Source organism: Haemorhous mexicanus, chromosome 9, assembly GCF_027477595.1.
Source record: "Haemorhous mexicanus isolate bHaeMex1 chromosome 9, bHaeMex1.pri, whole genome shotgun sequence".
NCBI lineage: Eukaryota > Metazoa > Chordata > Aves > Passeriformes > Fringillidae > Haemorhous > Haemorhous mexicanus.
Window position 1 is genome coordinate 12,495,097 of NC_082349.1, and position 12,846 is coordinate 12,507,942.

General features: G+C 38.9%; 1 protein-coding gene across 1 annotated transcript in view; it reads right to left on the bottom strand.

Annotated features, from left to right (window-relative positions):
• LOC132331046 (vitellogenin-1-like) overlaps nt 1-12,846 on the bottom strand; it is a 70,824-nt gene that overhangs the window by 44,979 nt on the left and 12,999 nt on the right. Inside the window, exon 4 of the mRNA XM_059854006.1 lies at nt 9,360-9,543. Within this exon, the coding sequence (XP_059709989.1) occupies nt 9,360-9,543 (184 nt within the window). The remainder of the gene's footprint in view (nt 1-9,359; nt 9,544-12,846) is intronic.

A 12,846-nucleotide genomic window follows, 5' to 3' on the forward strand; every position in this document is an offset into this window, starting at 1 on the left:
AGCTCCATTCCACAGGGCAGAATGTCTAAGATAAAGTACAGAACTGCATGAGAAAGAATATTTATTTAAACGTTGTTATTAATAGCTCATTGAAATACAGTGTGAGGGACACATACATATTAAAACAGAACTACAGCATTTTTCAAGTTTAACAAAAGGTTTTATAATTAAGGTGTAACATGAATAAATTTGTTGTAAATGGGTAGTGAAAATCCTGCATTTCTTTTTTCTAATGAAGCACACTGAATCTAAGCTTACAACTACCATGTGGATACCTGACTGCAAAAATAACAACTACAATAATTAAGATGGTGCAGGCTGCCATTTTCTCTTCATTTGCAGCGTGTACTCTCTCTTTTTAATAACTCCTCTCTTCCCAGGCTTGTTTCCTTGGGGGAGAAAAGAAAGTGATCTCAGAATTGTTGTACCCATTATTACTTTGAAGGAACTACCGAACAAATGCAGTAAGTAGAGAGGAGACACAGCTAGAGTTTCAGGGTCACAGCACTGAGCTCTAATCCTTTCTTCAAAGTAGACACATCACTCCAGCTAGTTCTGAGGGAATAAACAGGAGATCCATCACTTTAAGGAAATGGATAAAAGGAGGAAAGGTAAGAGGCACACTTTTTAAAGGCAATACAATTTTTCTTCAACATTCAACAGGTCATGTTAGTGAGCAAGAAAACACATGAAAAATAAATAATCCACAATCAAACAGGCCCTCCACAAACAATATCCAAGTGCCTAATTTAGTTGCAGAGGAATGAAATTTAATGTGGGCAGGGGCTCTATACACAACCTGTATATTTTCCTTTTTTCTTCTTATAGGCATAAACAATGAAGAAAAGGGATTGTTAAAAAGCAATGGGAAATATCTTGGGATTTTTTTCTTTTAAAGAAGAAAATATATGGTGTTGAGTGTTACAGAGAATGTGATGGCTGTAGAAGGAGTGCAGTAAGAGGAGGTAGACTGCTTTGATTTTGCAGGGCACTTCCACCATAAATGAAACATGAATATAGCCTAATTAACCTGATTAGAGCTATTGCTTCTACACAGCAATTGTCTTTACATAACACATTCTGCTTGAGTAACAGAGTCTTATTATCTGCTGTTGTACTGCCACCGACAGCTCTGCTCTCTCCTTGTTCTGCATTCACATTGCTGAATTATGGTGCAGTGATGCCATTTCCATCCTGCTGCTGTATAGCCTAATGACAAAGCAGAGATTAGCCAAACAGCTCCCAAGCAACCACAGCAGGTTAAAATAGATATAACCAGTTAGGCTAGGTGAAGAGATTTTTAGCCTTCAGTTTTCCTCATTTCAAAAGATTTTTTAAAGGAAGCTTCACACCTATTTCATATTTAACATTCGCTCCTTGAATTTTTTGCTCAAAACATTCAGCATTTGTAAGAGTTGCACAGCCTCCAAGATAATGTTTGATATTCTCTCCAGAGACATTGTCTAATGAATGAGAATGTGTTCAAGGTTGGGCTAAATTGCCATATGCTTATTCTAGTACATTCACAAAGGGATTTTTTTTCCCATTAGATTGCTTTAAAAGGGTGTTTGGGGTTTTTTTTTGACTGTTATTCCAGTTTGATGCTGGCACACCACCACTGGAGTGATAATTGTGGGAATTGGATACAAAGTTTAAAAACTAAAACAGGTAGAAATGCTATTTATATGTTGTCTAGCTTTTGATGTGTGCATGGTTTGAAAGATACTGTTGGTCTAGATTAATAGAATAGCTATAGAATTTTATTTTGATAAATTTGTTTTTTGCTAATATATGCTGCTAAGATAAAGACACATTTTGGTGCATTTCGTGGAGTAGTTGTTGGGATGTTTCCTAAGGCCAAGTGTGCATTGCCTGTCATTTCCAGATAAAAGAATGAAAGTACAAATAGGAGTGGGAAATCTAACTCTGACATTCTCAATCTGAAAATAGATTGTTTTGATATGACTTGGTTTTACTAAGAAGCTCAAAGGTTTATATTTGTATTCAAATATGGAAAACAAATTCTGAAGCCTGACAGTCCACCAGTGTGGCTACCATCATTGGCTCACCAGCCAGCATACAGATTCAGTGGCTTCAGGATTTCCCCTCCCCTTTCAGGATATTTTATTTCCCAAGTCATTCAGTAGAGTTAAATGTTAGACAGCTTGCATCTGAGGTTTGAGTCATGTCATATTTGAGGACTGGTGTTTGCTGTGTAATTCCATTGCACTAGAAGATAACTAATAAGTTTATCTTAACCCTTAGACTTCATGGTCACAGAGTGATTAGCTCCTGTGGGGTTGGTGCTGACAGGAAATCAGGTAGCCCTGGAATTCAGCCATGCCAGGAGTCCAGCTCAGTCCCTTTGGGGGTGAAATGGTGCTGGCACAGACAGGACACAGAGCTCTGTGCCCTGCACTGCCCTGCTCAGCAGGCTGAGGTGCTGCCTGGGACTGCATGCCTGGCTCCCAGTGTCATGGCTGGGAACTCACCCAAAGGGAAGGATACTTGTGTCAGCTTTATTTGGTGAACTATGGCTGCAAAAAGTGTGGGCAGGGCTGCAGGGAGGTGAGGAGAGCCCACACCACCCCGTGTGCCTCAGGATGAAAGCAGGAAGAGGGAGAACATCTGGTTTAGCCAACTTAGCATCACAACCCTTTTTCAGGGGGCACTGTGAACACACAAAACAGCTGCTGCCTCTTCAGAAAAGAGCCCATGACCCTCTGCTGTGCTGCATGAGCATGCCTTTCTATCCCTGGAAGAAAAATGCTCAAGTTAGTGGTGGAAGAATTTTAAAAAGAAGGAAATTCTCAAGGCTTTATTTTTCTTTACAACAGTCCAAGTGTATTACACTGCAAAACTTCAGATTCTCCTAAGAAAGGAATTTGGCTTATTTTTTAATTTATTTTCAAAGTGTGGAGCAGTAAAATATAGAATGATTTCTCAAAATTGTTACTTATATTGTGATCCCACCAAAAATGTGCAAAATTTTTTAAGAATGAAGGGGAAAGCACTATTTTTTTCTTAGAAGTCAATATTCTCAGGTATAATGTTTTTTTTTTTTTTTTTTTTTTTTTGGTTTTTTTTTTTTTTTTTTTTTTTTTTTTTTTTTGTTTCATCGACCTTCGTCTTTGTAACATATTCCTGTATATCATGGTACCACTGCAAGAACAGGATGGGTCTGGACCATCCCTTTCTAGTGCCAGAGTAGCAGACAGGTTTATGGTGTCAGGAGGAAGCTCACCATGAATTTACTCTCAGTGCAGAATATGTGAGGTGAGTGATACCTTAGTTTCTCAGCACTGGGTCACTGTGACATTAGGTCATGGGTCAGATAAGATAATCTGTGTATTATTCCTAAGGAAGGAGCAGATAATACCCAGCCAGTTCAAACAACAGGCATTGACTTTACCCTCACAAAATAGGTAAAAAAGACAATATCACCTACCAGTATTTAATGAATGACCATGACTTCCAAAGTATAAAAGGCCTAATCATATATAAATAAGAACACTTTTTTTTTTTTAAGTTAGTGTGAAAGTTAGTTCAGTGATAAATTGAGCACCATGTCTCACCAGTTTAAAGAAAAGTTGCTTCAATATGTATTAACAATATGTATTAATCATCCTAATATTTTCTGTATAAGACAGTTACAGATAAATGGAGCACTGATATTCAAACCTGCTTATCAACAGGTATGAATACAGCACTGTGGTTCAACATTGCCCATAAAAATCAGAGGGCAAACTAACTTTTGAACACACCTTTGGCTAAGACCCTGCATATTTAATTTACTCCCCCTAGTATAAAGAATTAAGGCTGAACAGATTTGTATATCCAGAAGAAGTTGGATCTGGATGCAAATCCAGGCCTGCTGTCTTGCACACTTACACAACTGCATTTTCTCCCACCTTGCAGAAAATCTCTGAACCATTTGACTGGGAGCAATTCTAACACTTAGGGTAAAGACTGTCTTTTCCTGCCAGAGGAACATTTCTCACTAAAATTCTGTTCTCCAGTGTGGTATGTGCAGCCTTGATGTGTAACTGCTCAAATTCTATTTTCAAGACTTTTAAATATAAATATAGGAAAAAGTTAAAGGCAGGCCGCTGCTCTCTACTCTCTCTACCCTGCACTGAAGTTAATGGTATCTGTTCATGGAGTTTAACTGGAGCTACATCTAGGTTATGCTGACACTAATCTGCTCTTTGAGAATTCACTGTAACTTCAGTGCAAACACTCAAGGAATAAAACAGTTCTCAGTATGAATAGGGTTTGAAAATCTGCTCTAGCATTGGTACCTCTCACAACATTAAAAATGATATATGAGAACTTTATTTCAGAAAGTATCCTTTTTTTTAATGATTCAGATTTTTATAATAATACCTAAATTAATTTTCTTTTGCTCACCTTTGGAGACAACACTAGGAAGATTGTTATTTTTCTAGTTTTAAAGGCAAATAATTGGAAAAGAAACTTCTAAATTTAATTTTCAATGAATGCCTGCACTGATCAACAAATAATGTCAATCTTGAAGCTTAAATTGGACATAATTATCTGTTTTTTTAATTCTTCAGAGAAGGCAATGGAATGAAGACAGAGAGATTCCATGGATGTTTTCTGCAGTTTTATCTTGTTGGCTTTCCTTTCCCCTCTAAAAATTTATTTGTAATTCATTCACTGGCTGAATTTCTTCTGGATTAAACTGATGTAGCTCCAATTAAATGGAATTGGGTTACTTTACTCCAGCTGTGTATTCAGTATTTTACAGTTTTTAACATAGGAAGGTGTTGGTTGATGCTAACTTACTTGCCTGTTAGAAAGCCTCTAGAAAAACAAGCTCCCTTTAACTGATTATTAGTGCATAAACCCTCTAATTGAGGACTTATACTGCAAAGCAAAGAACCAGAAGTACAATCTAGTAAATGGTCCAAGCATTCCTCTTCATCCTCCCAGAATTTCTGGACACTGTGACACAAGTGAATGAAAATTCGTCTTCCTCTTGATTTAAAGACTGATTTAAGATCTTTCCTACAGCAAATGAAACTACTTAGATTCTTACATCTGTGAGTTTTCTGAAGTGAATGTTAACTTTACCACTCCATTCTGTACTTGTGCACTTCTAAATACATGCAGCATATACCACAGCCAGGTGTAATAAATGTGTGCATTTAAGCATATATATGTATATGTTTTTTTACTCCTAATTAATTATATAAACTTTTTATACCACTTGTGTTCTTGGTCCAGCTATCACAGGCATCTACATTTCAGTGCAGGTGCCAGTGGCTGCCACTCCTCACAGAGCCACAGCAGAACAGCCTAGACTCTTAACACAAGATTTTCTATAAGCATCTACAAGTGTCTATAAAGCTCAACTATCTTTCTTAGTGTAATTACTATTTATAAGAATTAAAGATTGTTTCCAAATCTGCCTATCTTTAGCCTCTCCAGACAGCTCTTGGGCTTTCTGTAGCAGCAGAATGCTTGAGCAGGTCATGTCAGTGCCACTGTTGAACTTGGAGTTAAATGATGCTATCGTATTAGGTAGAAGTGGTGATACTAAATAATTCAGTGTCTTTCTGGAAGGTAGCAGCCCTGTAACCTTTCAGCTCTCCTCACCAACCAATCTACAAAGAAATGTTGCTAGGAAGAACTATGGAGGAGTGTGGGAACAGCTCATCTTCCAGGCATAAAAGTAACTGCTGGTATCAGCAAAGGAAAATTAAAACATGAGACGTACAACTGAAAAAGAAAATGTGCTCTACATGAAAGCACATCAGCAGTTCCATCTGTAAGTTTCTACTCACTCAACATGTTGGAAAAGGTATAGAAAAAGATAAAAGTGCATGTACAAAGACTTAGGCAATGTCTGAAGAGAGGGTAACAAATGTTCTGTCTTAATGAAGCATGGAAAAGAAACCAATCTCGCAGTAAGTTTGAAAAGCCAGGCCAGTCACCTGGGAAACAAGAAAAAAAGGCAAACCAAGAAAATAGGCTATCAGCCTAAGCCTCACGAAGCATTCACAAAATAAAAGTACCATAGACTTGTAAGTTAGTGGTTAATGGGCTCTAAAATTATAGAACTGCCTATAACACACGTGGAACCACAGGTATGTGAGCCAGCCTTGTCACTGAAGATTACTGGAGCAGCAGGTTCAAAGCACTTTGAAATGAAGACCATTACTGGAGTTTCTAGATACCTTTCTCTGACTCCAAGGAGCAGTTTGGCAATGAGTTTGAAACAGCCTTTCCATCCTAAAGTTACAACAAATAAGAGTTCATTGCCATTTCATGGGTAGAATTCCTCATGCAGGAACAGTTAGACCTGTGGACAGTTCTTTAAAATGGACCTGGGCTGAGATGATGAACCTCCAGCTATAAGAAATAAGGTGCAAGGACCACAACTGAAGGCAAGAGGAGGACTGTGAATCAAGGAGTGTGATTTCTCAGAAACAGTGGGAAGAATATCCCTGAATCAGGCTTGGGCTGCCTGCCATAAAAGGTGGCACAAGGTGTGGGGAGAAGATTTGTGACAACTGTATGGAAGTGCAGGTTCAGAGAAGCAGCCAGGTTTTTCATGAGGGTATTCCCTGACCCTAAGAGATAAGGGGAGTCTATTTTGCTAAAAAGCATGAGACACACAAGATGCTGACAACAGCTTCAGATTGATCTGGAGAGCAGGAAGGGATGATGGACTTCTCAGGGAAGGAGCTGTTCGATTTCTCATCAGAGCACTTTGCCCTCACTGTCACTCATTTTGCTCTAGAGCCTTATAAGATCTTTAACCCAAACCAGGTGGTTTTGTCCTACTAATGAGACTTAATTGGAAACCTATTGTTTTTACGGGGAGACTCTTAGGTCTTCTCAATAGGCAGATCGAAATAACATGAGGGAAAAAGGGATTTAAACTGAAATACATGAGTGACATTTTGTCCATGTTATTACCTCAGTATTAAGTAGTTTATTTTTGTCTCTTTGTCTTGGGGAAAAATGGTTTGGATTTGCTCTTGAATATGAAAGACGATAGAGAGGTTTTAAACATTTTAGATAAATAAATGGCAAAAATTACTCTGGAAACAAATGAGAATAATTTGAAGCTACACAATAAAAAAGATAGAGATATATAGAAAATTCTACTTTTCCATTCTGAAGTCCATTTAATATACTTCAGATTAGAAGGCTGGAAAAAGGTTTCTACTTCAGTCTCTTATCTGAAGCCAGGAGCAAGTGTACAATGCAGAAAAAAGGAACCAAGGAAAACTTTTTATTTTTCTCTTTGATGCCTTCACAGATCCTTCAGAATAGAAGAAAGCTTCAGATACTTTATTTTTTTCAGTCTTGAAGAACTTCTGGAATAACTCTGAATTTTATATGTTCTGTTTTTTCCAGTTAGCTGTTCTTTTTTTATCTAGAAATTTTATTATCTCCCACTGTCTTTAGCTTGTCTCTTGCTCTGTCATATTGTAGATGCAGTGACTGTCTCAAAGTCAAATGAGGGCAACAATATTCCTCAGATGGCTTTTTGTTCTCTGAAAAAGCCCATCCTGCAGTTCTCTAAACCTTTCATTAATGTACATTACTTTATGGGAGTTTCAGGAAAGACTGAGTAAAACTAGAGAGAGGTGAGTACTCCTGTCAGATGTCCAGAGAATGGGAGCTCCATTTAAGTCCTTTAGATGCTGTAGCCACCTCCTGTGGTGCTCTGACTATTCCTCTGTGCAAGAGGTTTGGACACTGACCTTGATCTTCCTCTCCCTTGTTTGGGACCTCACACAAGATGTGAGAAGCTCTGTCTTTCCAGGCTGCTCACAAAACTGGCTTTATGTTCTCCATACACATCACTAAAAAATGAATAAGCAAAAAAACCCCCAAACCCAAAAACCCAACCAAAGAACCCCAGAAAGACCAAAGCAGAGCTGCCTTCTGTGTGTGTGTGCTGTGTTGATTACCAGGGATGTAAACAGCTGTCACAGAGATGCCAAAAGGCAAAAAACCCCAACCTTACCTCAGCATTATAGCACAAGGGATAAATGGAAAGTGAGTAATAACAAATATATGAGAAGAGGATGCAAAGATCTGATTCATATGCTGGTGGTAATTCGTGTGCTGTGGTGGGAGGAAGGTGCTCTAAGCAGGGGTGTAAGGAGAGAGTAGAATGCTGACTTACGAGCTCCACTCCTACAAATACATTAGTCTTTGACTGTAAAATACCAGAGACAGCACTACTTGAGGTGTATCTGCTTGAAGGAGGTTAACAGGAATGCCATCTCTCCTCGCATTTCTGTTTCTCCTTCTATTTCATCAGGTAAGATCTCTCTAGGAACAATTTATCATAACCTCATTAGCAGTCTCTGACAACTGTCTTCTCTCCAGCTTTGTTTTCTCTCAGTTCTTATGCTCAAGAAATACACAGTTTTCTCTTCCCTGATTTTCTTCAGGTTTTTTTTTTTTTTTTAAAGGAAAGCCTGCAGTATGTAATGAACGATTGCTGCCAGGAGCACATTGCACAGCGTCTGTGTGATGATTATGTGAGTGGTTCCCAGTCTTTCACGTTCCATAGTATAGAAGTGAGCCTTTGGGGCAACTCAAAAAGTTTTAAAACACTTGATTTCATTCAGGGAAGAATCAAAGAGTTTCACTAGAAGAAATTGTCTTTACACATATAAAAAAATGAAGGTTTCTAAAGGGATCTTTTGGTTAGATGACAGAAAACCCGCATTTTGTAATACCGCAGGGGTTCTTTTAATAAGTGACTGAAAAGTTCCATTTGACAAGTCAAACCTTGAATTTTTTTTTCATACTTGTTATAGCCAAGGAGGTGCTAACCTAATACAATGGGCAAAGGAGTGTCATCACAATACAATAGACCAGACAGAGTTAGTACAATGCTGGGCAATAAGGGATCTCACTATAATGAGTTGGAGAAGCAGTGTCTGCAGCATAAGAAGCATGCTTCAGAAAAGAGAAAAAAAAATGTGTTTGGTTTGTTACTGGTCATTTTATAGCTGCAATTTTAACCCAATGCAATGACCTCTAGATGCTTAAGAGTCTTTAAAAAGCAGAATGAACATTTCAAAGGTTCACAGGCCAAAAGAAACCATTATGGCACCTAACTGGGTGCCTCAGTAACACAGGCTTATAGATTTCTGCACAATGTTGTCTCTGACTTGATAATTCAGTGTTACATCAGTGCTGTTAGGCTGAGGCTCAGTTTGGCCCTCTTTATTGCTCTCATTGATGCACTGTGAGAGCTACAGAGGTATTAGAGGACGAGATGAGAGTGTTTTGACTTCCATTGAATTACATTTGATACACATTTGCATAAATTAAGTCAGAAATCTCTTATTTTCCTGTACTTTTTTGGTATCGGTTTCCAAAATCTTTATTATCTTTTTGGCCCTTAAATCCCTTTATTCCATTTATACTCACTTCCAGGCTCATGTTGGAATTTCCAGGTGCACTAGCTCTGACATCAGGACAATCCTCTAGCAAGTATGAAGGGTGTTTGGCTAGAAAAACATTCCCACTCACCACATCATTCTAAAGCACAACACGGGCAAAGGATGCTCAGAACAAATCCATACAATATGCTATATGTAAATCTCCACAGGTTTTCAGCAAACTACACTCTGCAAATTTATGTGACCTACTTTTTCAGATTGCTTGGTGCATAATAGCATCCTTGCTGTCAATCACATGGCAACTGCAAGTATAATATATGCCCTTGATGTGGAAAGAGGAGAATGAGGCATAACTTGAATAAAACTTGGGCAAGATGAGGAAGAAAATGACGTAGGTATGAGTTCAAATTTACAGCACAACAATACAAATGCTTGGTGGGAGAAAAAGTGCTGCTCATTCTCTGGAGAATGAAATATATGGGGTAGAATGGAGCAATTGTAGTATAGAGAGACACAGTTTGGATCACTTGGATATGCATGTGACAGACATCTGAAAGTCCAAGCAGCACCTTTCCTGATTACCCAGAAGCTATAATGCAAATCTTCATAAAAAAAGAGTGACATTACAGAACCACAGAATCAGCTGAGTTGGAAGACACCCTCAAGGATAATTGAGTCCAACTCCTGGCCCTGCACAGCACCAGTCCCAAGAGTAACTCCATGTGCCTGAGAACGTTGTCCAAAAGCTTCTTGAACTCTGTCAGGCTAGTGCTGGGACCACTGCCCTGGGGAGCTTGTTCCAGTGCCCAGCCACCCTCTGGGTGAGGAACCTTTTCCTGATATCCAGTCTAAACTTTTCTGATGCAGATTTGAAGAGGGAAGGCAAGCACAACATGTTGGACTTACTCAGTGCAGTACAGTTTAAGGAGGAGTGCATTTCTGGACCTAATTTTTTAAACATTTTTAGTAGTTTAGTACTAATGAAAAATGGCATTCTTATTTAGCACAGAAAAGCTGTAGTGGTGTATAAGCTTTAATTCAAACATGGCAAAACACAGCCAAGCTGCAAACATCACTAGAACACTTTTGACTTCAGTAAGACACAATTTACAGCTACTAAGAAAAAGAAACTCTGAAATATTTCTGAGTTCCAATTGCTAAACGGCCTTCAGGAGTCAGAAAACTTGGTTTTGTGGTTCAGGCAGTAGACAAAGCCTGAGGAGAACTAGTTTCAATTTATGGATCCGTGTTGGTCTTGGAGCAAACCACACTTAATACAAAATGTGGATAGTATGTCATGCCTGTTGCACTATAAACGTTCTAAGGCAGGGAAAATCTCTCACTAGAAGACTCTGCACCTACCTCAAAGAAATATCTATCTTGTCTGAGAGGATGAGGTATTCCTATATTAGAAACACTGATCAATAACAAAAACAAATATTGCTGTCTTTTCCCAACCCTCCTGGTTGCTGAAGCTTATCTCAGATGTGAGATTGGGTACACAGATTTTCTTCTGCACTTAGCTTTGTTCGGGGCAGACAGTTCCTGCTTGCTGATAAAGATCAAGAAGGCTGGCAAAGAAGAAAATGAACCAAAGTTGTGAGGGAAAACAGAAAGAAGGAGGACCTGATGGAGGAAAATTATTGGTGGAGATATTCTGGTCTGCAGATGGTGAAGGACCTATCCCAAGTGCTTTCCACTTCACCATCTGGCACTAGCTAGAACGGAAAGTTCTCAGAGAATTAGAAAAGGTTGCTTTCACCTAAAAAAATAACCCAAATATAGGGCTAATGATTAAGGGGGAAAAATGGTCATGCAGCCAAGTATCCAGAGTTCAGAAAGCGGGGGGAAAGCATAAGCAAGCGAGGATGAGAGCTCTAAACCTAATATATATATATATATATATATATATTTTTTTTTTTCCCTAGCCAACATTCAGGGCAAAAACTAACCCTTGCTCTGAATTTTCTTCACCTTGTTCCTGTGTTTGATGCTTCATGCAGTCCTCACCATCCTACTTCTCTCATCCTTTCCTTTCTAAAATGCCTGCATCTGCAATATCACCGTGACTTGCTTCTAGGACATAACCTGGCATGTGGGATGAGGGCTAATGGTTTCAGTAGATAAATCTGCTTTTTGTTCTCAAGGGAGATGGCATAGGTTAGAAAATGAACTGCCCCCTTTGTATCAGTGTTATATTCTTGCTTCTCTAAGGGACATTTGGGGTATAATGTGGTGGGAAGACATGTAACAGATGGATAAAACATGGTGAGAAGTTGGTTTTATCTGCCTCTAATTAGACATGGAGACAGAAAGGACAGCAGTTTCTGGACATTAGAAGGAAAATTTGTTTGGCAGGGTTTTTGAAACTCGGTCACAAATTTTTTGTTTAACAGCTTGCAAGATAGTGTATTATAAGACTGAGTGAGTGTTTATGATCTGTGCTGGAAAAGGACTATGGGATGTAAGTTGCTGGTGAATGGTTTCAGCTTATGTCTGAAAGGCTGGCAAGGATGAAGGAGGCACTGTTTAGGGCCCTGAACCCTGGAGAAATGGATGCTGACCATCCCACATCTGCTCCATGGCTCCTCCTGGGGAGGAACAGCAGCTGCTACCATTCCACGGGGAGTGATTACTTCACTCTGGTGTTTTTGGGGGAGGATAGCAACTTCCTTCAGTTTATACCTACACTTGCATTTATTGCTAAGGGAATCTAGCTTCCCATTAAGTGCCTCTGAACTCAAATAGCTCCAATTTGGGCCTTCGTTTTTGTGAAAGCATGTAAGGAAAGGCCCATACTACCAAAGACAGCTCTGCTTCTTATTCTTTAAAGGCTTTGCCAAATGTTCTTATTTAATAACACTTATCTTTATGTAGTAGCTGTATCTTTTCATAAGCTAATAGTTGTAAAGCATTGCCTTCTTTGCTTAATGATACTACTTTCCCAATACAAAACAGGTCTAATGGGTGTCAAATGTGAAAGCAATATTCCTGCAATTTATCACTTAAGCCTTCTTTCACTCTTTTGGGGTGAATTGTTGTATTTTTAAAAGGAAATTGATTGCCTTGAGTGAATTCTTTTGTTCTTCTACATTAACAATTCATGAATGAAGCCAATAGCTGCAACACAATCTTCAGTTCCTTGTCCCACCAATAACCTCAGCTGTATCCTGGAGGGTAAACTCACACTGCATCAATCAGCTGTCTCCCTGGTCTGTAGCACAGCCATGTGAACTGTGGCTTACACCATGTTCTCGATTGCTCCCTTGACTTTTGGCAGTAGGGAACTCCACAAAAATGAATTAACTGCTACGAAGCTTTCTGGTGTGCTGAACTTTACAGGATTGGAGAGTCACGTTACTAGGAAGAATATGGACATTTACTCTGAAGTTCAGAACCAAATGCCAATGGTCAAATGGTCCTGTGCACCTTTCTTCTCTGC